General features: G+C 30.8%; 1 protein-coding gene across 1 annotated transcript; it reads left to right on the top strand.

Moving 5' to 3' along the window:
• Positions 1–1,763: 1,763 nt before the first annotated feature.
• On the top strand, positions 1,764–24,823 carry LOTGIDRAFT_231644 (hypothetical protein; the record flags this gene model as incomplete). Its single annotated transcript, XM_009054057.1, has 30 exons — positions 1,764–1,936; positions 2,130–2,177; positions 4,624–4,684; positions 5,003–5,024; positions 5,247–5,305; positions 5,576–5,902; positions 6,321–6,401; positions 6,607–6,776; positions 7,073–7,184; positions 8,396–8,548; positions 8,799–8,904; positions 9,325–9,425; positions 9,776–9,859; positions 10,056–10,129; positions 10,632–10,725; positions 11,094–11,179; positions 11,403–11,508; positions 11,834–11,992; positions 12,431–13,411; positions 13,656–13,754; positions 14,370–14,513; positions 16,232–16,400; positions 16,971–17,128; positions 17,538–17,723; positions 18,239–18,322; positions 18,706–18,771; positions 20,173–20,253; positions 21,227–21,374; positions 23,134–23,241; positions 23,664–24,823. The coding sequence occupies 30 exons, from the start codon at positions 1,764–1,766 to the stop codon at positions 24,821–24,823; spliced, it is 5,400 nt and encodes a 1,799-aa protein (XP_009052305.1).
• Between the last annotated feature and the right edge of the window lie 747 nt (positions 24,824–25,570).

Here is a 25,570-nt window from a genome sequence, read left to right as displayed (position 1 = left end):
ATGAAATAAAGTCTAGACTGGAACACAAACTGAGGACTATTAAATATAAAACATAGTCATTTATTATATGTTAAAGACCATGGCCTTTTGGGCTGATTTATCTCTTTGAACATAAGTAACTTGATAGTAATGGGTCAAAATGTCCATTGACCAAAATGACTATGTTTCTACTGATACTTCATGTGGCTGAACTACAAAGTTGTTTTTTTTTTTATTGTAACCCATTACTTTATTCCCTTATTTTTGTGTTACTGTCTTATTAACCTTGAAATTTAATCTCTTGTTGTGCAAGATTGAACAATCTTTGAATCTATTTTTATTACAAGTTTTACTATAAATATTTTGAGATACTTGCCCAGATTTTGAAAACAACAGTGTTATATAGTAAGTTGAATAACAAATTTTTTATCAGCTTAATGAAATAAAACAATATTGATTGATATTTTTTAAAAAAAGAATGTGCTTAATTAAATACAACAATTTTAGTGACATTAAGGAAAGTTCATGCTCTGAAATAAATAATTAACAAAGTTTAGTCCATTAAGTGAGATCATGTGAAATCATATGGTATATATGATAAAAGTAAGAGATATCTCTGGGTAATAAGTTGAATAACCGGATATTTTCTAGTCGTAATAAGATAATAGATATTAAATGTGAGGTAAGTTGTGTATATGATAAGATATCAATATAACATGATCATAATCATGATAATTATCACATATTATTCAAACTTTTATAATGAATTGTTTGTGGAAAGGGAAATGTGATCTTAAGGTAATTAGAGATAGCTTATTTACATTGAATATTGAAATTATCCACAAAATATTACTGGACTGCAACATTCCCTTGGCATATTTTTAAAATTTGAAATCATTGGTAATCAAAATCAATGATTTTCCTTCTGACTTCTTTGGTTTCTGTTATTCTTGAAAAACCTTGCAAAATCAATTTTGCTGTAATGGTATTGATAAATGAACTTGAATTATGCATTCTATATTTTGATCCAAACGCATTGCTAATGAAAATTTTCATTTTTTCAGGCTCAAGTGTATCTAATCCAATAAAAAAATACGCTCCTTTGATTAATAGTTTCCTTTAAGATAATTTTTATGATGATGAATTTCATTTTTTTCAATGTGTTCTGTTTTCAGCATAAAACAATGAAAAAATAGATATCTGTACAATGTTTTCATACACTAATTTATTTAGAATTGTGTAGATGTTTATCCTGTAAAATAGTTCATGTGTTTAATTCAATGGAATAATTATATAGCTATGAATAATTACATTAATTGATTTCTGTATAATTTACATTATAAGTTTAATGAGATATTTAATGATCCCTTCCTAATTGTTTTGTGAATAATCATATGTATACCTGTAATTAGCTGAATACCTGAATGTTTTATTATTATTGAAATGAGTAATCATATGTGTACTGGTACATGTGATTAATTCTGATTTGATTTTTGCTCAGTTTGATTTCTGATATGTTTTCTTCACCAGAATCTAGTTTTTATTTATGCATTATTTATAATAAATGATATGGAAATAGGCAAATATATAATATTTTTGAGTATGATGAGGTCGTACTTGTTCAGTCAAAAATATATGTTGTAGTTTGATAGTCTAGAGTTCATTTTGTTTTGGACATAATATATTAGTGATGGATCGTTTTTGATATATTTTGCAATTTTTTTTATAGATGAGGAATAAATGAAAGATAAAATGGTGGTATTGTTGGTTGATTGTAAATCGAGATGACCTTAAAGATGATGTACCCTGTAGAAAGTGATATACCTCACATTAAACCAGCCACTCTCTGTCAGCTTGTAACAGATACAGAAGAACAACAATGGCGGCAGACAGAAATCAGGGACACAGTTGCTGATGCAGACATTGAACCTGAAGATCTTGGACAAACTTTACTTAAGTAAGAGAATTTGGATTTAATAATTCAGAGATTAATTTCTTAAAAAATTGGTTGGATTTAGATTTGAATAGTGAATATGTTTGTGATAGAATTAAAGAGTTTTTAAAAATCAGCCATTTTGAAAGTCCAGAAAGACAGAAATATTATGATATGAACAATAGATGAATATGTCTATGCACTATCTATTTTTTAGGCATGGTACAAGTGTAAAGAAAATCAACAGCTATTTTATGAATTTAGAGTAAGTTGTTTATTTGTATATTTCTTGATTTGCAGTATTACATTACACATACATACCTAATAATTGTGGGACTTTGCTTTCAGCAAAGTCCCAGTTTGTTATCGAAATGTCCCTTCTTTTTTTTTTTTTTTTTTTTTTTTTCGTTTCGTCCACACCTTACTGTGCTTAGACTGCAGTAGTTGCAGCAACGCTTCAAATTTCATAGACCTTCTATATAGGTGACGATGTGCATAAATATAAATTGGAACATTTTTGCAAAACCGGAAGTGCCACAGTTCAACATGTGAAAAAAGTCAAAAATCGGCTCTAGAAGGTGTATTTTTGCATCGATTTTCTTCGGGTTTTCATTTTTACAATCTACCTGTAATTTCTGACCTGATAGCACTTGAAAAATTACGAAATTCGAAAATTCGTCGCTCACTTTTTTCAATCAAATTTTTCAATTTTTTTGCAACTTTTTTGCTTTTGCATCGATTGATCTGAAATTTAATATGCAAAGGGACATCACTAAAGCAAATAATATGTAGTTGTCAAATATTTAACTTTACTTCCGGTTTTAAACGGGAATCAATTGAAAGTACAATCCACTTCCGGTCGAATAACTTCCGGTGTAATTGAAATAGGTCAACGAAATTTATGCTGATCGTAAGTAAATGCTAATACAAAAAAACGAAGAAAATAAAATCCAGACCGGAAGTGATACTTTGGCCGCCATATTGAAAAAACACACTTTTGTAAAACTCAAAATGGGGCCTCAGGGTAAATGTTGATATGCTCAAATTTGATGTGAATGTATTCCGCAATCAATTGCGCAAAAACATTGGGAGCCGAATTTTGAATTTCGCTTTTGCTTTTTTGCAACTTCCGGTTGAAATATTTTCATGCTATAACCGATCACACCATGTGACCTTGACCTTTGATGACCTTGACCTTCATAGGTCCTTGGCTATCATTTGATACTTTGACCTTTGACGTCCGACATGTACTTCCGGTTTTATAGCTATCCGTAAAAAGCCAAATTCGCAACTTTGGACTGCTCTAGCACGTGACCTAATTAACCTAGAGGGTTAATTTTTTCGGTTTCCTAATGTGCTGTTCATGCACTTAACATAGATATAGAACAATTGCTTTTTTAAAGCAAAATTGAAATTGGTGATTTTTTCAAATTTGAGTTTTGTTTTACCATATTTGTGTCATTTTGATCTTGGTGTATATATATCTTATGACCTATTTTATGTAGAACCTTGATATTTGGAATACAACTAAACACTTTGAATATGAATTCACCTATGACAAAAAAATTGGGGTGGGCGTGGCACATCCGGGTTGAATTACTAATCGTTTACATTTTGGGGCTGGGGCATAACTCGCATAGGATACGTTTGTTAAAAAAGGGCCTTTGCACACAATTACCTCATCCTTTTGGCCAGTTTGTGTTAACAGCTCAGTTGTTTCAGCTTTATAGTTCCAAAAAAGGAACGGGTTTTAACATTTGGATATTTTCATTTTTCGATTTTGATCTTTGTTGACATTTGTTGACCTATATCTTTTGACCTGAATAATGTAGAAGCTTGCAATTTAAAACACAACATAACATTTGTAATATCAATTACCCTATTCAAAAAAAATTAAGGTGGGCGTGGCACATTTGGGTTATATTACTCATTATTGATATTTTTGGCCAGGAGCATAACTCGCAAAGTATACGTTTGTTCAAAATGGAACTTTGCATACAATTACCTCATATTGTGAGCCACTTTGTCCTAGAATTTCGGTTGTTTCCACTTCTTAGTTCAAAAAAAGGAACAGGTTTTGGAAATTGAAAATTTTCAATTTTTGACCTTGACCTTTGTTGACCTTGACCTTTGTAGGATCAAACGTCATTGGCATTGACTATCTATTTGTACTTTCATATTTGCTGTCCTATGTCAACTTCCGGTTTTATAGTCTGTGCAATTAGAAATTTTGATGACGTATATCTCTTGATCTTGACCTTTTTAGACTTTCTCTTTTACAAGATCAAAGGTCATTGACCTTGGCTATCTGCTGATACTTTCATTTGTGAGGTCTGACGTCTACTTCCGGTATTAGAATCTTCTAAAAAATGAAAATTTCTCAACTTTAGACAGTTCTTGCGCTTGATCTAATTATCGTGGAAGGATGATTTTTTTGGGGTCTTTTGCAATTTGCTACATTTGCAAAGTCCCACTCTGTGCCACGAGTGGCTCTAGTGCTATTTTCAGTATAATATCAGTTAACCTGTTTCCTCTTCCTCTTTCAAAGTAGAGAATCTGTACAGTACTGAATATAATGAACAAAATCCTGCAAGTTGAATTGTTGCCTTATTAGGTTATGCCCTTTAAATTCCCTCCCCACCTACTCTCCTTATCCTGAATATATTTGAATTGCATAGTAAAATAACTCTGTAATGTTTGTTTTTCTGTAGATCCAGGAGATTCTGTATGTTATTAGCTGGTAGAAAGTCTACTTTTACCAATGTTGCTCTGGTAAGTCATACACTTATTTAATATTAAGACTGATGGAATGAACATAGTTGACTATTCCGTCTTTGAGAATATACATTATATAAAATGAAAGGTACTTTTAAATTTACAAAGTCAATAAACACCTGTTTTTTTTTTTATCCAAAACACCACACATAGATAATGAGGTGTAGACCTTGAAATGTTGAGAATCACTAGGAATCACAGGTCTATAGAAGGAGAAACAAGTGTCACAATGCCTTTGAATTATACGGATACTTTTATCAAGGATTATTTGAACCAATCAATGGTGAATTCTGACTTTGTTTTTTTTGTTTGTAGGTTGGTGAAGGACATGATGAAGGTAAGTGCAATGTTATCTTTAATCCTTGGTTCCTAACCCTTTGGATTCTTAGTTCTCTTTTCCTGGAGGCACCTTAGATACCCCATGTGGTGTATGAAGATTAAACCGAGGGAGTCCAAGTACCCTAGTTTGGGAACAAGGGTGTGATGGCTGTAAATGCAATAATTTCAAAATCTACTGGGTAACAATAGAAATGTAATGATGTATTGATTCTGTTTGTAGAAATTGTTACCAATAGTAAGCTTAAAGAAGAATATAAAGTTCACCATCTAGATTCCAAGGTTAGTACATCTGTAAAATTAGGAGCATACTAGTCTCAGACAATAAGGTGTAAGATTTCACATTCTCCTCAAGTTGAGGAAAAATTACCTTTGAGAGTTGCCTTGAGAGTGAACTTTCACAACCTACTTGAGACAGATGTTGAAATAGTGTAAATATTTCATCTTTTTTACAGTTAATATAGTCAAATGAAAACAGTTTTCATGACATGTTTTCGATTAAGTTGGTGCATATTGAATAAACATGTAGCAGTATAAGTATTTTTTTTTCAGGATTTTCAAGTGTTCCAGCATGCTTACCTATGTGCTACCTTTCCTGTACTTGGTGCACCAGATCCACCATCCCCATTCACACCCTCACCTGTTGAGTCTAATGACAGCGATACCAAGAGGTTTAGCTTTAATAAAATACCACAAAGTCGAACTGCCACACCCTATTCCTTACAAGACAGTGGGGTGGAGGACCAGGATGAGACAGCCGTCATACCAACAGAAACACTGTGTGAATTAATCAGAAGAAGTTTTCACTTGTCACCTTCACAATATAACCAATATGAAAAAATTATTGTGTCCAATTTCAAAAAGAGATCTGCTCAGAAGGTATATCCAGAGAGTGAACATTTCTAAAAAAAAAAAATATTTGAAATGATTAATAAGAATAGGTATATCAAAAAAACATAGGATATATGGGATATTTGATCAGGATGTCAAATGTTAAATGTCAAGTGTTATTAAGTGTTGCTCTGTATGAGCTATAAGATTTTTGAAATTATTGCTTATATCTATTCTATTGAAAATACCAACCTGTTTTTTGTGCTATAGAATAAACCTTTATTTGGATTTTTCAGAATGTTTATTTAACATATTTATCATTAGTTTTGTTAGATGGTAGTTATGAATCTTAAAGGCACGAGTCCAGGATAAAAATTTGTACTCAGGGAATCAATTTCCTCTCAAATGATAATCGGTCTATATTTGTAACTGTAACTCTTATAACAAAGATTATTCTGAATTGTAGTTATTAGCAGAAGAATTGTGTAAACAACTGAGTTTTGTGGAGAATAATACCAACCCATTTTATAATCCTCATACATTTATGGTAATATATTTGTCTTATCTTTTGTCTTATTATTAATTATGAGTTTTGCATCAGACATTTATTGGTATAGGTTACAATATATCATATATATATCTTTCAATATTTGCCTAAAAATGAAAGTGTACTATTTGATTCAATTGGGTCTTTATTTAGTAATTTTGATATTATGTGATTATGATTCATTTATGAAATATTTCTGTTTCAGACAAGAAATGGTTATGATATTTGGCAACACAATGAAAGAGCTCAAGTATCAGAATTACTTGATAAATTCTGGCATTTTTCCCTGCCCTTCCCTAGTGGTAGTGATACAGATGGCTCAAAAAAACACTCCTTTCATCATGACTATTGTATCTTGTTAAATAAATTACTTAAGTGAGTTTGCATTTTACATATTTTGTTTATATTCTAGTGAAAAATATATGTTCAAATGTTCAGCTTTGTTCATCACTTGATATCTTCATAAATGGGCATTGGCTTGAACTCTGACATTATGATATCCATTTCTTCATCAAAGCTTTACTGAACTTGTCTTAAAGAAGGACTTTTTACATGTCAGATCATGATTAAAAGATCTGACTTGTACTACAGAAATATAAGAGATAATGCCTACTTCTAATGTTGATATGAAATTTAGATATGATTCTTATCGTATTTTCCTATATTTGTAGATATGAAAGTCAATCTAAAATGGATTGTAGTGAAATAGATAAACCACTATATGGTTTACTATCTTCAGCCTCACTAAGACTACTCAGAGAGTTTGGTTTGCGATATGGAATAGTAAGTAGATATAAATCTCATTTTGTGTTCATGATTTTATCTTTTATGATGTTTTTGATACATGCACACTTTGTCTGAAGAAGATGAAAAATTTCTATTTAAAGGGACAGAGGTGCCATTTTTTTTACCAATCATACCCTAGTCTCAGAAATTATTTGCTAAGCCAATAAGTGACAGCGTTCACAACCCTCTGACGATATTTGAGTCTTCCGTATTTGAAAGTTAAAAAATGGAGTCGTATTTTCTTAAGGCACTGCAAAATATATAAAAGACATCTATAGAAATAGGAAAAGAAATTCCTAGTTTGAGATATTTTTGAAGGAATTATGCAATTTTAGTACATTTCTAGTACTTCTGAAGACTATTAACATATATTCAAGATTAACATTAACCCCCTTTAACTCATGAAATATAAAAAGTTTTAGGGGAAAGGCTTTAGTCTGTATAACAAAATTCTTAAAATTGATCTTCCTCGTGGAATTCCTATATTTACAGGGAGAGCAGTATAGAAGAATTATGTATATACAATATTTAACAGAGAAATTGATGTTTTTACAATATTAAATAGAGAAATTGATATATTACAGTGAGAGCAGTGTAGAAGGATTGTGTATATACAATATTTAACAGAGAAATTGATGTTTTTACAGGGAAAGCAGTGAAGAAGGATTGTGTATATAAAATATGTAACGGAGAAATGAATGTTTTTACAGGGAGAGCAGTATAGAAGGATTGTGTATATACAATATTTAACAGAGAAATTGATGTTTTTACAGGGAGAGCAGTATAGAAGGATTGTGTATATAAAATATTTAACAGAGAAATTAATGTTTTTACAGGGAGAGCAGTATAGAAGGATTGTGTTTATACAATATTTAACAGAGAAATTGATGTTTTTACTGGGAGAGCAGATAGAAGGATTGTGTATATAAAATATTTAACAGAGAAATAATGTTTTTACAAGGAGAGCAGATAGAAGGATTGTGTATATAAAATATTTAACAGAGAAATGAATGTTTTTACAGGGAGAGCAGATAGAAGGATTGTGTATATAAAATATTTAACAGAGAAATTAATGTTTTTACAGGGAGAGCAGATAGAAGGATTGTGTATATAAAATATTTAACAGAGAAATGAATGTTTTTATGGGGAGAGCAGTATAGAAGGATTTAGTATATAAAATATTTAACAGAGAAATTGATATATTACAGGGAGAGCAGTATAGAAGGATTGTGTATATAAAATATTTAACAGAGAAATTAAGCTTTAATGTATGGTATTTACATCATATAGTTACAGTATTATCAACTATATATGAAGTATTACCTCACAATAGAGGTACTTTAGTTATGGTCAGAGAGGAGGTTTGTAGTTCTTTTATATTTTATTTATTATTATCCATATCCAACAATGCTATGGCTGACAACTGTCTTCCAAATCAGCCAAAGGTCAAAAGCATGCCACAATTCACTAGTATTGAACTAGCAGAAGTTAACACTGTTAAAACATGCTTACACATGAATTTTTATAACAAGACTTTTCAAGAGGTTACAACTGAGCATAATATATATATCTTAATAAAGCTAATTTTCATGTTATGTTCCCTGATTTCAGTATTTAATGTTAGATGAAAGTGTTCAGTCTATCATTGTCCAGACATCTAAAGCTTTAACCCAGATGAAAAACCTTTTTCCTAATAATCAACCTCCAGAGGGAGTGGGTGAGTTATTTTTTCTTTGACTGGAAGCAAGAGGATAAGGTCATGGCGTAAGAAGTTTTCTTCCTCATCTTAACTTTGATTAGGCTACAGCTTTTTCAAATATATTTTGTTTATCATAAATTTGTAATTTCAATTAGCACCTAGAATTGTTAAAATTTGTCACATAAAGTATCAGATTGTAATTTTGAAATTTTTCATTAAAATAGCTAGTAGATAAGGACAATATTCCACAAGCATAGCAAGCAAATTGACTGAATAAATGCCAAAAGGAAACTACACTTTGAAGTCTCTAGATTCAAATAGAGCTTATCTTATTGCAATGTTTTGGATATAAAATCAATCATTAGGACAGTTGGGTTTGACTGTTTTCAATAATTTATAAGGTATTTTGTTATTATACTGTATTCTTTATAATTTCAGAGTTATTGCTAGATCTTCTGTCTATAGCTCAAGATATTAAATCCTATCTTACTCTAGAGAAAAAACCAGTGATGAAACATTATTTACATTCATTGTTAAAGGTAATAGAGCAGTTTATGATATTTTAATTTTCTATCACATTATAACCATGTTTTCATTGAAGAACAGTGAACAGTCATACTGGAATAAAACCGTGTTAGATCTAGCTTTAGTTGCTAAATCCCTTTGTAATTCTGATCAGTCCATTCAAATTTAATCTTATAGAGAATCAACAGAAATTAGGCCCAAATCCTGACAAGAGCACCAGGACATCACAATCATGACAAAGTGTCCAATGGCAACAAGATAAGTTAGAGATAACATCTACTCTTAAAGGAAGAATAGTTCATAATTTTTGTGGTAAATTTCAATGATAGCACTAATTAGCATTTCAACATTTTTTTCGATTTAGGACATATTTAAACCAGCATATGAGCAACACAAAATGGTGGCACAAGCTGAACTGGGTAGAGAAAATAGTCTTTGTCCTAAATTAGTAAGTGAACTTTGTGAATGGATGTAAAAACAGAATAAGAATATACTCTAGATTAGATATTTTCACAAGGAAAACTTGGCAATTTAAATTAACATGACTTTTGCCACAAAAGCTTGATTTTTGCACTGTAGTTTCTAGTCTAAGTATGGTTCTATGCCATCCATTTATATTTATGTAAAATTCAATTATATTTCAGTTAAATATATTAATAAATAATATCAGAGATGAAATATTGGATTATAAAACCAACTTTCAGCAGATATTTGACAGGTAAGATATTAAGATAACTTTAAACATTTTTTTCCAAAATTCCACAGGTCTAAACACTACCATATAGAGTCATAAAGTCATTCTGTCTTGAGCATGCACATACAGTAATTCCTATGATATAGACCTTGTTGACTAGAAATACAATGTTCACACAGTGGGGGGAGGGGAGGTGGTATTGAAGATCGAAATGTGAAGTGAAATTTTCTAGTTCAAGATATATTGAAAGAGATAATGTGATTTTTGTACAGATCTAGTACTTCTAAAGACTATATATCCAAATCTACTCTGAAAATGCTCATTTTAGGGGATTTTCAAAGCTTTGGTGCTACTACACTACACCTGAAAAATGTATTGCCTTCTAGTATTGAGAATTAAAAAACCAATATTTCCAACAGTTTTGACATTTTCTGTGAATTGAATTTGAGTTTAAATTGCTCAACCCAGAATATCAGGTATGTAAGTTCTTTTAGCTAATGAACTGAAACTGAATCTTCTATTTTAGGTTTTTTGATATATCTGAATTAGCAGCTCAAAGTTTTTATTCTTTATTGATGCAAGATATAGAAAATGTCCTGGATTTTGAGAAAAAGAATAAGGTATGTTGCCCATCAATTAAGAACTTGTTATCTCAATTTGAACTATTGTGTGTAAGGTAAAAATATTCAGAATTGATATGACCCAGCTTTAAACATCAAATCTCCCATGATGCACATATTTATCAATTAATTAACAAAATGAAATGAATGGGGATCTCCAACTGTTGAGGGATCTTTAAGGTACACAGCTTGTAGCCCACAGGGCCACAGTTTATTGTCTAATCTGAACTATACGCTTTTGTCCTTGTCATCCCCTCTTACCTGCATCACAGACAGATACCTCCGTTTTAAAGGTAAATACTATGTTGTAGGCTATTCCAACAAATTTTTATGTGTGAAATAAAAGCATTTTATTTATTGTATTTTAGCCAATGGATATCAGCTTATTGATGTTAGGTTTAGCTTATAGGTTGAACCAATTTGATCAAGATTTTAGTCAGTATATTCTACCTCAGTAAGTATTATACAGAATTTTCTATGCTCATTTTTTTGCTTCTGGATTAGTGATTTATTCATAATGCCTTCTTTCAAGTCTGTAGTAAATTATAAATCATATGAAACAAAATGTTATTATTCAGAAATATTTGCTTGTGTAATTAAATGAATATTCAGTTAGGAATGAACACAATTTGATATTTTCCCCAACTCATTCTTACATGTCATTTGTATAATTGCAGATATCAAGTATGGAGAAGTTACTATGAAGGTGAAGTTGTTCAATGGGCTGTAGCTTTTAGAGTTCAGTTACAGAATTTAGTTTTAATGTCTGTGGAAAATGATCAGGTATTTTATGGTTGTTTATTTATAATGTTTTATAGATTATATAGTACCAGGTTATCTTTTATTGTATGGATAAGATAGTGGCCATGATCTGTGGTGAATATGGTACAAGATTTTATTGGAATTCATACTAAAGCAAATCCAAAATCAAGTCAAACTCTTGGTCTGTCGATCATTCTTAACAGTTGGGTTACTCATCTTATGGTATGGAACAAGGTACAATATGTACATTATGGTTGTTTGAGAATTAGTATTGTATAAAGCAATACATTGTTAATTTCATAACTGAGTAATGAGTAATGGATGTGATATATGATATCTATTATAGTTTAAGGGGAAAGAAATATGTCTAGAAGGTCCACTGTCTCAACCTACCAGTAGAACAGTCAGCAGAAGAAGTTTTAATTTCTCTCTGAAGTCATTAACACCATCCGTTAACAGTGCCTTCAGTAGTATTCATTCTTCTGTTATTTCAACTCCTAAACATGTATGTTGCAGAGTTTTTTTTATTTATAAGATAAGGCCTTTGCTGACTGCTCCATACAACTCCAATGAACAAAATAGTCCATTATAATCATAAACAATTCTCTGACATATATAGAAGCTTATAAGTATTCATTAACTCTTAACTCCTAAACATGAAGGCTTGTGTTGGAAATTTTTTTTATTTTGCTTTGAAGAAACTGTCCATACTGGCAGTTCTATATTATGAAGTTTTGAATTATATAACCAAATCAATTTCAATCTTAATATACATGTAATGTTAACTTCCAAGTATGAAATGGCTGTATGTTTTTATTTGAATATGCCAACACATGACTTTTATGAACAAATTAATCCCTTATAATCTTATTTACAAGTCTTTGAATTAAATATAACAGCATATTACAGCAATCTTAGATTTTCCTCTTGTCTTTACATTTAGGTGCATGAACATATAATCAAAACCAAGAGTTCTACTATTATTGAACAGAGCCCAGAACAGATTCCAAATGGCTTTCCTGAACCACAATTTAACTTTGATACTCAGTCTTTAAATGTCCCTGAAACCACAACAAGATATATTGGTGGAATACGAACTTCCAATTCCTTGCCAGACATTATTAGAACTACGACGGAAAGACAACCCCAGTCTTCCTTGGATATCACTTGTCAGTCAGTCCACAGTCTGGATATACAAGATGATCCTACTCTATTCAGTACACATTCTGACTCTAATAGAACCCCTACTGCAGGTTTACAGGGTAATGGTGATGAAGGTCAAGTTCAAGGTCATTCACAGGGTCAAGGTTACAATTATGATTCTGATACAGATGAAGAAATAGGAGAAGTAATGAAGAACTTTCATGAATCTGTTGATGAAGCTGATAGTGTTTCTCCTGTCAGTGAAAAAGTTGCCTATAGTTTTCCACAAATATCTACCATTAAAGTTGCAAAAAGCAGTAGAACTGCTGACAGTTTGAATCGTATGAGACAAAATAGCTTGCCATCTACTACAGCGCCATCTATTGGTGTACCTCAAAGCTCAGGATTCCTATCCAAAATGTACACAGCATTCTTTAACAAATCAGGATCGAATAGTTTACAGACTTCTAGAGATGATTTGACTTCCGATGTGGGCAACTCGACCTTACAGTCGGACTTTATGGATTCCCTTGTGTCAGATCTGTCCACAGTAACAATGCCTGACTTCCCAAATTCTAATGTTCTACTGCCTGTATCAGGCTCAGCTATTGATATGATGGTACTTTTACAACGTAATATATACTTCGTTCAAATGTTGTGTGATATTATATATCCTTCCATCCAATCAGAAGAACTTCCAGGGGTTTCCTGTGATACTATAATTAGACTGGAATTCCAACAGTTTACTGCTAAACAAGATGTTTATAGCAGATTTTTAAAGGTAAGTTACTTTGATATTTGTTTATATCAATAAAAATTAACAAATAATTTGACTGTTAAAATGCTCAATACTATACTATATACTTATAACTATAGAACAAAGAGTACAAATAGGTGATCATCTTTGTTTTCATTGAATTAATGAAGCAATCAAGTGTATGTTCATGTTACAAGTCATCATCTCTTAACTGTTTTTAAAATGATTGACAATATAATATATGCTTTGTATATGTTTAAATTTGTAGACAATACGTGAGACTATATGTATGTACGTTGATAATATGTTGTCATTAGATTTATGTGGTTCATCTTTATCTCTGTCTAAGAAAATATTGGGACCTCAGGTAGGATTTGAACTCATTTTAATTTTCTTACTGATATCATCTTCACAATGTCAAGCTATTAGAAACTTTGTCTTATACCTTGATTGCAGTAGCCACCTTTATTTCATCATGGAATACAGCCATATGGTAATGATATGACTTATTGTTTACATACTTTTTGTATTGGCAAACTTACAATCCAACCAATTGGCTGATACAAGAAAGGCGACTATTACAGTCAAGGTATAAGGCATAAATTGTAATAGCTTTTATAACATTACTTAACTGATGATCAAATGTAAAATTCCTAATTCCATATCATTCATAACCCTATAGAAATAATTCCTTACTCCACAAACTAAATCTAGGTTACAAAAACTGATCAATTCTGATCTATCCAAAGGATAGTCAATTGTCTGATATTAAGGTTAGGAATAAGGAATTTTACTTTGGAACATTGCAGTTAAGTAATGTTACGAAAGCACAGGGCACAGGCACAGTCGTGTAGGGATAGCCTGTTTGGTGATCCAACAGTTACAATTGAAGAGAAGGTACTAGAGCTGATGTTAAAAAGAAATTGAATATTTGCCTTTTGTGTAGATATCCTAATAGAATAAGGGGTTTTGATTTTTTCAGCTGATAGAATATATTCAAACTCAACAAATAAGTGGATTATTATGGGGATGTCGACATCAACTGAAACCACAAACAGATTGTTTACAATATGCCAATAAACAAACAAGCTATTTATGTGATAGATATGAACCAATTACTCAACAGGTACCTAGATTAAGTACTGCTCACATTTCAGGCTGTTCCGCAGCCCTAAAATTCCTCAAAAAATTTTGAATTCAAGGGGAAACCCTTAAAAAGTCGTATGTCTACTCTAGAGGCTGTTGTTGTATGTCGTAAACAAGAATCCTGTCTAGAATGAAATCTAAAATCTAGAATAAGCCCTTATTTTTTGTCATTGAGTGCTGGACAGTCAGAAATCTGTAAAACAAATTGAGTAAATTTGAAATTAAATATTACAGGTAATTCTTTGGTCTTGTTTTTGTGTGTGTGTCTTATTGTTATCTTTTTATATTTTAGATGTGTAGTAGAATAAACAATTTGTATTTATATTTGAGATGTGTAGTAGAATAAACAATGTGTATTTATATTTGAGATGTGTAGTAGAATAAACAATGTGTATTTATATTTGAGATATGTAGTAGAATAAACAATGTGTATTTATATTTTAGATGTGTAGTAGAATAAGCAATGTGTATTTATATTTTAGATGTGTAGTAGAATAAACAATGTGTATTTATATTTGAGATGTGTAGTAGAATAAACAATGTGTATTTATATTTGAGATATGTAGTAGAATAAACAATGTGTATTTATATTTTAGATGTGTAGTAGAATAAACAATGTGTATTTATATTTGAGATATGTAGTAGAATAAACAATGTGTATTTATATTTGAGATATGTAGTAGAATAAACAATGTGTATTTATATTTTAGATGTGTAGTAGAGTAAACAATGTGTATTTATATTTTAGATGTGTAGTAGAATAAATAATGTGTATTTATATTTTAGATGTGAAGTAGAATAAACAATGTGTATTTATATTTTAGATGTGTAGTAGAATAAACAATGTGTATTTATATTTGAGATATGTAGTAGAATAAACAATGTGTATTTATATTTGAGATGTGTAGTAGAATAAACAATGTGTATTTATATTTGAGATGTGTAGTAGAATAAACAATGTGTATTTATATTTGAGATGTGTAGTAGAATAAACAATGTGTATTTATATTTTAGATGTGTAGTAGAATAAACAATGTGTATTTATATTTGAGATATGTAGTAGAATAAACAATGTGTATTTATATTTGAGATGTGTAGTAGAATAAACAATGTGTATTTATATTTGAGATGTGTAGTAGAATAAACAATGTGTATTTATATTTGAGATGTGTAGTAGAATAAACAATGTGTATTTATATTTTAGATGTGTAGTAGAGTAAACAATGTGTATTTATATTTTAGATGTGTAGTAGAATAAACAATGTGTATTTATATTTGAGATATGTAGTAGAATAAACAATGTGTATTTATATTTGAGATATGTAGTAGAATAAACAATGTGTATTTATATTTTAGATGTGTAGAGGAGTAAACAATGTGTATTTATATTTTAGATGTGTAGTAGAGTAAACAATGTGTATTTATATTTTAGATGTGTAGTAGAATAAACAATGTGTATTTATATTTGAGATATGTAGTAGAATAAACAATTTGTATTTATGTTTTAGATGTGTAGTAGAATAAACAATGTGTATTTATATTTGAGATATGTAGTAGAATAAACAATGTGTATTTATATTTTAGATGTGTAGAGGAGTAAACAATGTGTATTTATATTTTAGATGTGTAGTAGAATAAACAATGTGTATTTATATTTTAGATGTGTAGAGGAGTAAACAATGTGTATTTATATTTTAGATGTGTAGTAGAGTAAACAATGTGTATTTATTAAGTAAATTATTGGAACATTATGAACAGCAGTTACTACTGTCTATAAATTTAACCCATGGTGAAGAAGACTATGTTGGTATAGAAGATGATGTTGATAGTAATACTGGAAGAGAATCAGCTGTTTCCGATTCCAGTAGTAAGTTTTCTTTGTAAAAAACTTGTTCGAAAGGTCACCAATATTTAGAGTGACCCTCAATCATAGGCCAGTGTCCCACACAATTTCTTCATCTATTCAACAGCTCCCTATTGATGGGCCACTCATATTGAGTTATTGCAATCAACGGTCAATTCACAACATTCAACAATATTCCTTATTAAATCTTAGGGATTATAAGACTATATTATTGCTTTTAATGTGTTTGAATACTTTTCATTCTATTTTCTTTGATCATGACAACAGGGTTCTTACATTTTGTTGGATTGTTTTTGTCTTGGTTCCCTGATCAAAAAGTGCGGCTTTTCTGTTTTGACTTTAATACTTGAACAATCTTTATTACAACCTGAGAAATCATCAGAGTTGATGATTAATTTTATGGTTATTGGATTTCAATAAATGGATTAATCTATTCTGCCCACATTCTGATGATAATTTCCAACTGGTTTCCTGTGTAAAAAGAATTTGATATGTCTTTAATTTATCTGATATATATAGGCAGGAAACACAAGCAGACGTTCATAAATAATATCTATATACATATATTTACAGATTATTCTATGATAGAGAGTTTATTTGATGGTGATAATGAAGATGATGAGATTAAGAATTATTGTAGAAAAACAGCCATCAATAAACCATCTTTATCTTTTATACAAACTCATATCATGTCAGTATTACGTGGTATGGTGAAATTATTGTCTTATAGGGTAAGTTCATATAGGGTAAGATATTATTTAAATATAGCAACAGATATACTGTTTATGCAAAAAAAAGTTTGTCCAACTAGATAGCAGTTTTCTGTTTTCATAGAAATAAAGAGTGAATGCACCAATAAATTTTCCAAATTCTGAGCACTATGTCCCACCTACTGGTAGTTAATTTTGGTTGTAATTGATGATAAGAATAAAAGAAAAAGAATACTATTAGAAATAGAAATTCTCAAGTTCAGTAATCATTTTGGAAAAGAGTACTGAAAGAATATGAGAAATTCATATACATTTAAAAAATAATTATCATAGATCAGTTATATGTATGTGTAGAAATGAGAATCTCTCTGCAGGAGGCTTAAAGATTTACCATAAACATCATAGTTTAACAGTTTATTATTTATTTCAGTTGAACTTATTTCTGAAAGATGCCATACCATTATTGTTAGAGTTGAAGTCTACCAAGGAATCTGTAGGGAAGTGTCTCAGACCTATTATAGATTTTCTAACTAATTATTTTACTAGTCTCAGTCAATGGTTATATAAAGATTGCTATTTGATGCTTCATGAAAATCTGTGGATATTCATTGTCCAAGTATGTAGCTTTTTATTAAAATTTTGTTGAAGGAATACAAGTAGAATTATTAGCCTGGTTTCCCATTGACATTAATGCTGATTGTGGAATTTTCAAGGGGAAAGATTCTCAGGCTGTCTTTGGACTTGTTTCCATGATATTTTAGATCTGAGTTAGTCAATTACTTAAATATATTTTAAATTAAGATTAATGAACCTAATGACATTGTTGACTGTATTTTATTGTAGCTTTATAAATGTTCCTTGTATATTCCATCGGAGTTTCCTTCTTTATTAGTTTGGGAGATGTAGAACTACCATATGTAAAACTATTGTCTAAATCTTGTAGTTCACTTTCTATTGGTTCCAATTATTCCACATTTTCATTATATTATATCAGCCAAGTAAATCCAAAAATAATGTAACAAAATCACAAGTCATATATCACTTCCAAGCACAAAACATTAAGTTGTTTTCAACCAATGAAATTATTCGCAGGTATTAGTATAAATTGTAGGAAATTCTTTATATCTTCAGGATTTTGAGCTGGAAGTTGATAAATTAAAGAAAGAAGAAAGAGGTGTACAGACCAAGGCACAGAATCTTATCCAGGCTATTACAGTAAGTCTGGCGGGGCAAGCTAGCTATACTGAAACATCTAGGCACTGTTCACACTTTCTTATCATAAAACTGAGTCTGTCAAGATAGTGTCCCTTTCAAAGAGTCCACATAACTGATAATGTTTTTTTCAATTTTATTGGAACATCTAAATTTTTCACTAAGACTACATCTGGATTTTAACCTGTATAAGACATCAAAATGGATAAACTTTATATTTGCTAAGTTATTGTGACTGCTTTACCCCTCTCTAGACTTCATGATGCCTTATCAAGAATTTAAGCTCATGTGTAAACAGGATGCTATAAGCTTCCGTCAATTAGAAAAATATACAAGTAAATAGATATATTATAGTATTAAAATGTTTATTGATGTTCTTTTTTTAGTATTTATTAAAGTTTATGAATAATAATGATAATGGTATATCAAAGAAACTTCTATTATCACAAGCTGTGAGTAGCAATTTATAACATTTATCAGATTGCACACTTAATTTAAGCCAATTTAAAGGCTTTGATTGTTCATATAGCATTGTTTTGTTTTTTATGCACCAGTTAAATTTTTATAAAAATAGTTCATGCATAAAATGAATCCTAAGTATGATGATAATACTGTTGTATACTGTATGATGTATATGCATTAAAACCTGCTGTGAGTACAAATACTACATAATCTTCAAAACAATCTTATGTAATTGCACCAATATATATTTTTGGTCTTACATGTTTAATAAGGAATAATGCGATTTTCGTAAAGTTTTAGTAGTTCTGAAGACTATTTACATATATTCAAGGCCCAAATCAACCTCTGAAAATACCACACCTGTACCTAAAACAACATGTTTTCAGCAAATATATTTTACTATATCCTTTGTTATAGTTGTTGCTTCCCTTCATTAACATTTGATGTATATATTCTGATAAAAGCTCTCAAGGTTAAAAGTTTAGTTTCATTTAGTTAAGACTGTTTTTATACGCCCACACGTAAGATGGGCGTATATTGTAATCACCCCGTCGGTCCGTTCACATTTGGCTCGTGCTCACTCTACAGGCTACAGTTCTTTATGGATTCTTTTGATTTTTATTTTGTATGTCAATGTCATTATGAAGATGATCCCTATTGATTTTCGTGATGATCGGATAATTTTTCACCGAAATATCGTGTCTGACTTGACGTTTTTCTCTATTAGCTATATTGTGCAACTCGTGCTCACTCTACAGGCTACAATTTTTTACAGATTCTTTTGATTTTTATTTTGTGTGTCAATGTCATTATGAAGGTGATCCCTATTGATTTTCGTGATGATCGGATAATTTTTCACCGAAATATCGTGTCTGACTTGACGTTTTTCTCTATTAGCTATATTGTGCAACTCGTGCTCACTCTACAGGCTACAATTCTTTACAGATTCTTTTGATTTTTATTTTGTATGTCTATGTCGTTATGAAGATGATCCCTATTGATTTTCATGTTGATCTATCGATTTTCATGATGATCGGATAATTTTTCACCGAAATATCGTGTCTGACCTGACATTTTACTCTATTAGCTATATTTTGCAACTCATGCTCACTCTACAGGCTACAATTGTTTACAGATTCTTTTGTTTTTTATTTTGTATGTCAATGTCATTATGAAGATGATCCCTATCGATTTTCGCGATGATCGGATAATATTTCACCGAAATATCGTGTCTGACTTGACGTTTCACTCTATTAGCTATATTGTGCAACCCTGTAGTCACTAAAGACTGTTTAATCACTTCTGACAGCTGCCAGTGGGCGTATGTTACCTTGCCTAGCAAGCTATCTTTTTCATTATTCAGGGAATGACTTTTAAATATTGTATTCTAGGAAGATGTTTTATTTCAACTTCAATTGTTTACCCTAACAACTAAACAACTTGTATCTCTATATCTTACTCTTACAAAACAGGTATGTCAAAACTTGATAATTAACAATTACACAAGTCTTCAATCCCTTAACCTATAACAGATTATACTATATGGTCCCTTAATTCATTTAGACTAATTAAAAATCATGAGAAGTTTATTTCGAGGTTTAAACCCCTTGTTAACCCCTGTGAACTTAAAGGGATTGTAAAGAAGTTTTCTAAAAGATGTATGTGTATCAGGCACACTTATAGCATCAATTTGCACCATTTGAATTTTCAATCAGACTTCTGTGGTTGCTGCAATTCCTCTATTAATGTTTAATGATGTCACTAATCACAAAATTTGCTTTATCACATAAGGTCCTACATGATTAGTGATATCATCGAACGCTAAGTTTCAGTTGAATTGCTGGAACCACGGGTGTCTGATTAGAAATTGGAATGGTGCAAATTGATGCTATCAGTGTTACCAATAAACTTGAAAAATTTAGAAAAACTCTTTACAATCCCTTTAATAGTAAAAATACAAGACTCCTTTATTTCAAACGAATTTGATTCAATTAAAAGATTATGCAAATAACAAAGAAACGTTCTTCCAACTGTATGATAAAGTGTGCATATTTGATGTAATCTACTATTATTATGTTCCAGAAAGAAAACCATCTAATCACTATTATTTCTCATGTAGATTAAGCAAATAATTCAATTATATTCAAAGATTTATATAAATAAAACAACATCCTCTTCAGACATTATAATTTAAATACGGAATACGGAAATTTTCTTGCATGTCAGTTATTTCTGCACCACACTGCATATACATTATAAAATAAATCCTTAAAGGGATTGTGAAGTGGTTTTCAAAACATGGTTCTAATAAACACTCAGTTTCAAGAACCACAGATGTCTGATTGATAATTCAAATGTTGCAAATCAGTGTTATCAGTGTCCCCAATATACATATAATTTTTTTTAGAAAACCCCTCTATAATCCCTTTAAAATATCTATTTCAGAATGAACCTCATCTGATCACTGTAGACCCAGCTATGACGACCTTACTATATAAACTATGTGAAGATCTGGAAACTAAAAATAAATGTTTTAATGGTCATATTCTAGTGAGTTGGTTGATGTACCACAAACATTTAGTACATAAAATAGGTACATTCTTTTAAATATTATGTCATCTTCATTGAAACTTGTATACGAGTAAAACTTCCCCCCATGCAATTCCCAACCAACTTCACCTTTATTAAATGGCAATCGTTGACTTAGCCAGTAGCCACCTATCTTATAACCTTACTATCACATACAACTTTACTCAACTTACATGTGCTATGTGGCCATCATATACTAAATTATTGAGACTCGTCTCAATACACCCTAATACTAAATAGTATTGAACAAAGTTATATATATAATATATTTATTGATACTGGTAAAAAAAAATGATTTAAACTCTGGGGAACTTTTCTCTAAAAGATTTTATAGTGCGTTAGAAAATATCACCTTACAAGCACCTTCACCAAGCTATCAATTCTAAGCATTCCTTGACTTCTTGCTTCATGCAAGTTCAACTGTACTTGAAGATATTAATCCTTAATTTGACAGTTTGCTGCAATCTTCTACTTTAAAAGATTTTTTTTTTTTTAATCAACCTCAGCCATACTTTGATGAATTTTAAAATATTCAGTACAAATTCTGAAATATAAAACTCATTAAGTTGTCTGTGAGAGTAATTAATATTTCATCAACTCAAAATCTGATCGTTAAAAAGAAATAATAATCTTTTATGCTGTGGGCTCTTTGGTATTAAACTTTAATTTAATACATGATTAGTGTTAAAATTGCCTTCCTCATCTCCTGAGGACAAAATAAGTTTGGTTGGCTGGTAGATGACAACAAGTTGACGTTCACTTCCTATGGATGCTGATATCGCAAACTAGAAAGTTTTTAGTAGATGACAAGTTGTGAACATTATAAAATCATTCTTGGCTCATTCATTATTGGCTAATAGAGGGAGTAATCCTACAAATGGTACGGATTTCAAATTTCATACTGTCACTTCAAATGTGGTAATTTTTGAGCAGTAATCACTTTTTCAAGATTCTCAAAATAACTTTTTATTAGATAAGAAATACAATTTTCTGTCAACATCAATTATTTCACAATCTTCCATAAAGTATAAAACGTTTTTGGATGAACTATTTAATAATCCTTCAAAATGATTATGTAAAAATGTCACATCTTAACCAAGTAATTCCATAGAGACATAAGAAAGCTATAAATGACTTAAACCTTATGATCGAATTTAGAACAAGGATTTACATAGTCAGGTCACTCTGTGTTATCTTTATTATGAACAGGTTATATTGTTATGTACTAGGTATCCTACCAAGGCAAAACAAAGACAAACATTGAATTTTAATCAAAACAGCAGCATTAGTCTACTCTTTTTTGCTTCCCACCAGGACATGCCCCCTATGCCCCCTTATAGATAATAAAGACTGGATTTTTGTCACTTTATCTAAATAACTTCGTATGAGGCAATGAACTTCGATAATCAAAACGATCTTTAATTACAAGAGAAGTATCTGTTGTTTCTGTGTGTGTTCATATTCACAAAACACACCAAAAATTACTGAGTACTGATTTGTCTGGTTTAAAATCATGTGACATTACAAATATTTCTTACCTCGGTCCGTAATATCTGCCACTGTGAAACCTGATAGAAATATGTAATAAGTTTTCTTATGTTAATAAGATGATGGACTTTAACATGCATAGCTTGAAGCATACAAGTATTACAGAGAAATGTACAGCTTGTATGGTGTAAGATAACATTAAAAATATGTTGACAATCTTCCAAAAAAATTAAATGATATCAAAATTTCTATGATAATATTAAATCTGTTTGTAGATCCTTCATATAAACTGGGACCATTCTATAGAGAGAAAGCTGTGGAATTTTGTCAGAAATTGTTAAATCTTCACATACTGGTTGATATTGATGCCAGCTCTCCTGCAGGTAATTTAACAAGTTTACTATTTCTTCTTGAATGTCATCTCCTGAAGGCAAAGAAAATCTATTCCATGAGACAATAAGCCTGAGTTTTCTGAAAGGGATTTGAGTAACCAGTAGCAAGTTTGTCTAGACATTTATACTGGTTTAAAAGAACTATCATTATGAAATCGTAATTCAAATTCAATTCACATTTTCTTAAACTGGAATAACAAGATTCTCACAATTGGGCATTACATAATACATTTGTACCAGAACTGTAATCTTCAACACACTGAGCAAATTTCTAAGGCCAAAACCTTTGTTAGCTTCTAGCTTTCAGTTCTGTCATAAACTTCATACAACATGCCATTTTCCTGCTTATATATCTCTAATAAACATAGCTTTACAACGACAGGATTTAACGATCCATTGATTTTCATTTACAGACAGGAACCAATGTACTACTCCCAGCCTAGACGGTGTTCCTATTCACTATCCTGGAATAACAGTCTACTCTCAATACTATCATGACGCTTATACTTCTTCTGAAGAGGAGATAACTCCTACTGGCTCACCAAGACCACACAACAATTCAAACACACCCAGAGTTACTCCAAAATCTGCTCAACAAGATATATCTAGAGACTCACCTAATCCAGGCAATGTTGAAAACTTTGTTGAAGTAGAAGTTGAAGTGAATACTGTACAGTCAATGACTCAAATTCCTCAGATTGTGTGTGATAGTGAACATTGTGGAGACGTTCTTGATTCTGACCCTGTAGTTCAGAATGAAAATGACAGGGCAACAAAGCTGGATGATAGAGACAAATTGGGACCAAAGAATAGCAATTGTGATATGGAAATAGGTCAAAATGACCAAAATGATTTAGAATGTGTTGAACCTCAAGTTTTTGAAAATGTAAACAATCAAAACGATTCTAGTGATCATATTCAGGGTCCAAATTCTGAACTGACATATCGTGATATGTTAAAATCCCGATATATGACTGATCGTGATAGTGTAGGATCAGGTTTAAATCTGACATCTAGTCGGGATAGCTTGACATCACGAGAAGATCTAGACTCTTCCATATCTAGTGAGAAATATCAGCCTATTACTGATGAATATTATGAAGAAGTTGTGAACCGTTCTATCGACTCTAGGTTGGATAAGGACTCAATTCAGGGAGACGAAAATCAACATTCTAATAGAAAACAAACTATAAAACTGCCATTGTTTAGTCAAAAAGCTCAGATTGATTCATCACGGACATCATCTCTGTCCACAGCTTCCAGTCGCTTCCTTCCATTCCACGACAGTAAAATGCACTTTTATTATATTGACGAAGCTTATATCTATGGAAATCAAAATTTCACGCCGAAGGCTGACAAGTGCAATGAACATGTGTATAATTCAGAGACATTGCGTTTAGCGGAAAAGTGTTTCCAGAAAAAAATAAGCCCATTATATTTATTAGTTATCATGTATGGTAGGAGAAAGTATGATGTAATAGCTAAAAGTGTAATATATCAGTTATCTAAGTCAGTTATACAGGAGATAAAAGATTATATAGATATACCATCTAATACATGTATCAGTAGCTGATATTAAACCTTTCTTATTCCATGTCATGTTATTATAGAAATGTCTAATTAGTATATCCAGAATCAGCCATTTGAGTCTCCCACAGCCATTTGCTTAGTATATCCAGAATCAGCCATTTGAGCCTACCACAGCCATTTGCAGATTGTTGTTCCAATGTCAGATTTCTTTTTCAATTGAGTAAAAATAGATTGTCTATGGACAAGGCTCATGAATATTTGATCCATCATCAATACTGATGTAAAGAAATTGGGTCAATTGAGTGAGATAAATTTGATATACTTACTATAAGAAATATACCAATAGGGGGGCATAAAAAAATTCAAATTGAAAAATTGCAATTGCTAAACCAACCATAAAATGCATATATTGAGCTGCTATGATATATGCATTTCGTAGCTTTATAATATATATATATGAAAGTTCAGATATCTCTGGCCGAATGTTCAATTATCAGCTGGTAAACATGTAATTACACAACTTAACTTTAAGTTATCAGTAATACAAGATAAATGGAATGACAGGATGGAATGAAGGTAATTGATCCTGTATGGGATTAGATATATGCCAAATTCTATATTATATAAGAAGATTAAGATAGATATAGTCCTCATGAATAGGATTTGACATTTCATTTAAAAGGCAACTCAATTTTCACTGTACTTTTATTTATATTGCATGTCATTGTGACAGATAACACAGTTAGAGTAAATATTTTAAAACTTTTAAAATCTCTAAATTGCATAACTG

Source organism: Lottia gigantea (assembly GCF_000327385.1).
Source record: "Lottia gigantea unplaced genomic scaffold LOTGIsca_21, whole genome shotgun sequence".
Classification (NCBI taxonomy): Eukaryota; Metazoa; Mollusca; class Gastropoda; family Lottiidae; genus Lottia; species Lottia gigantea.
Note: the sequence above shows the minus strand (reverse complement) of the source record. Positions and strands in the feature narration are given on the sequence as shown.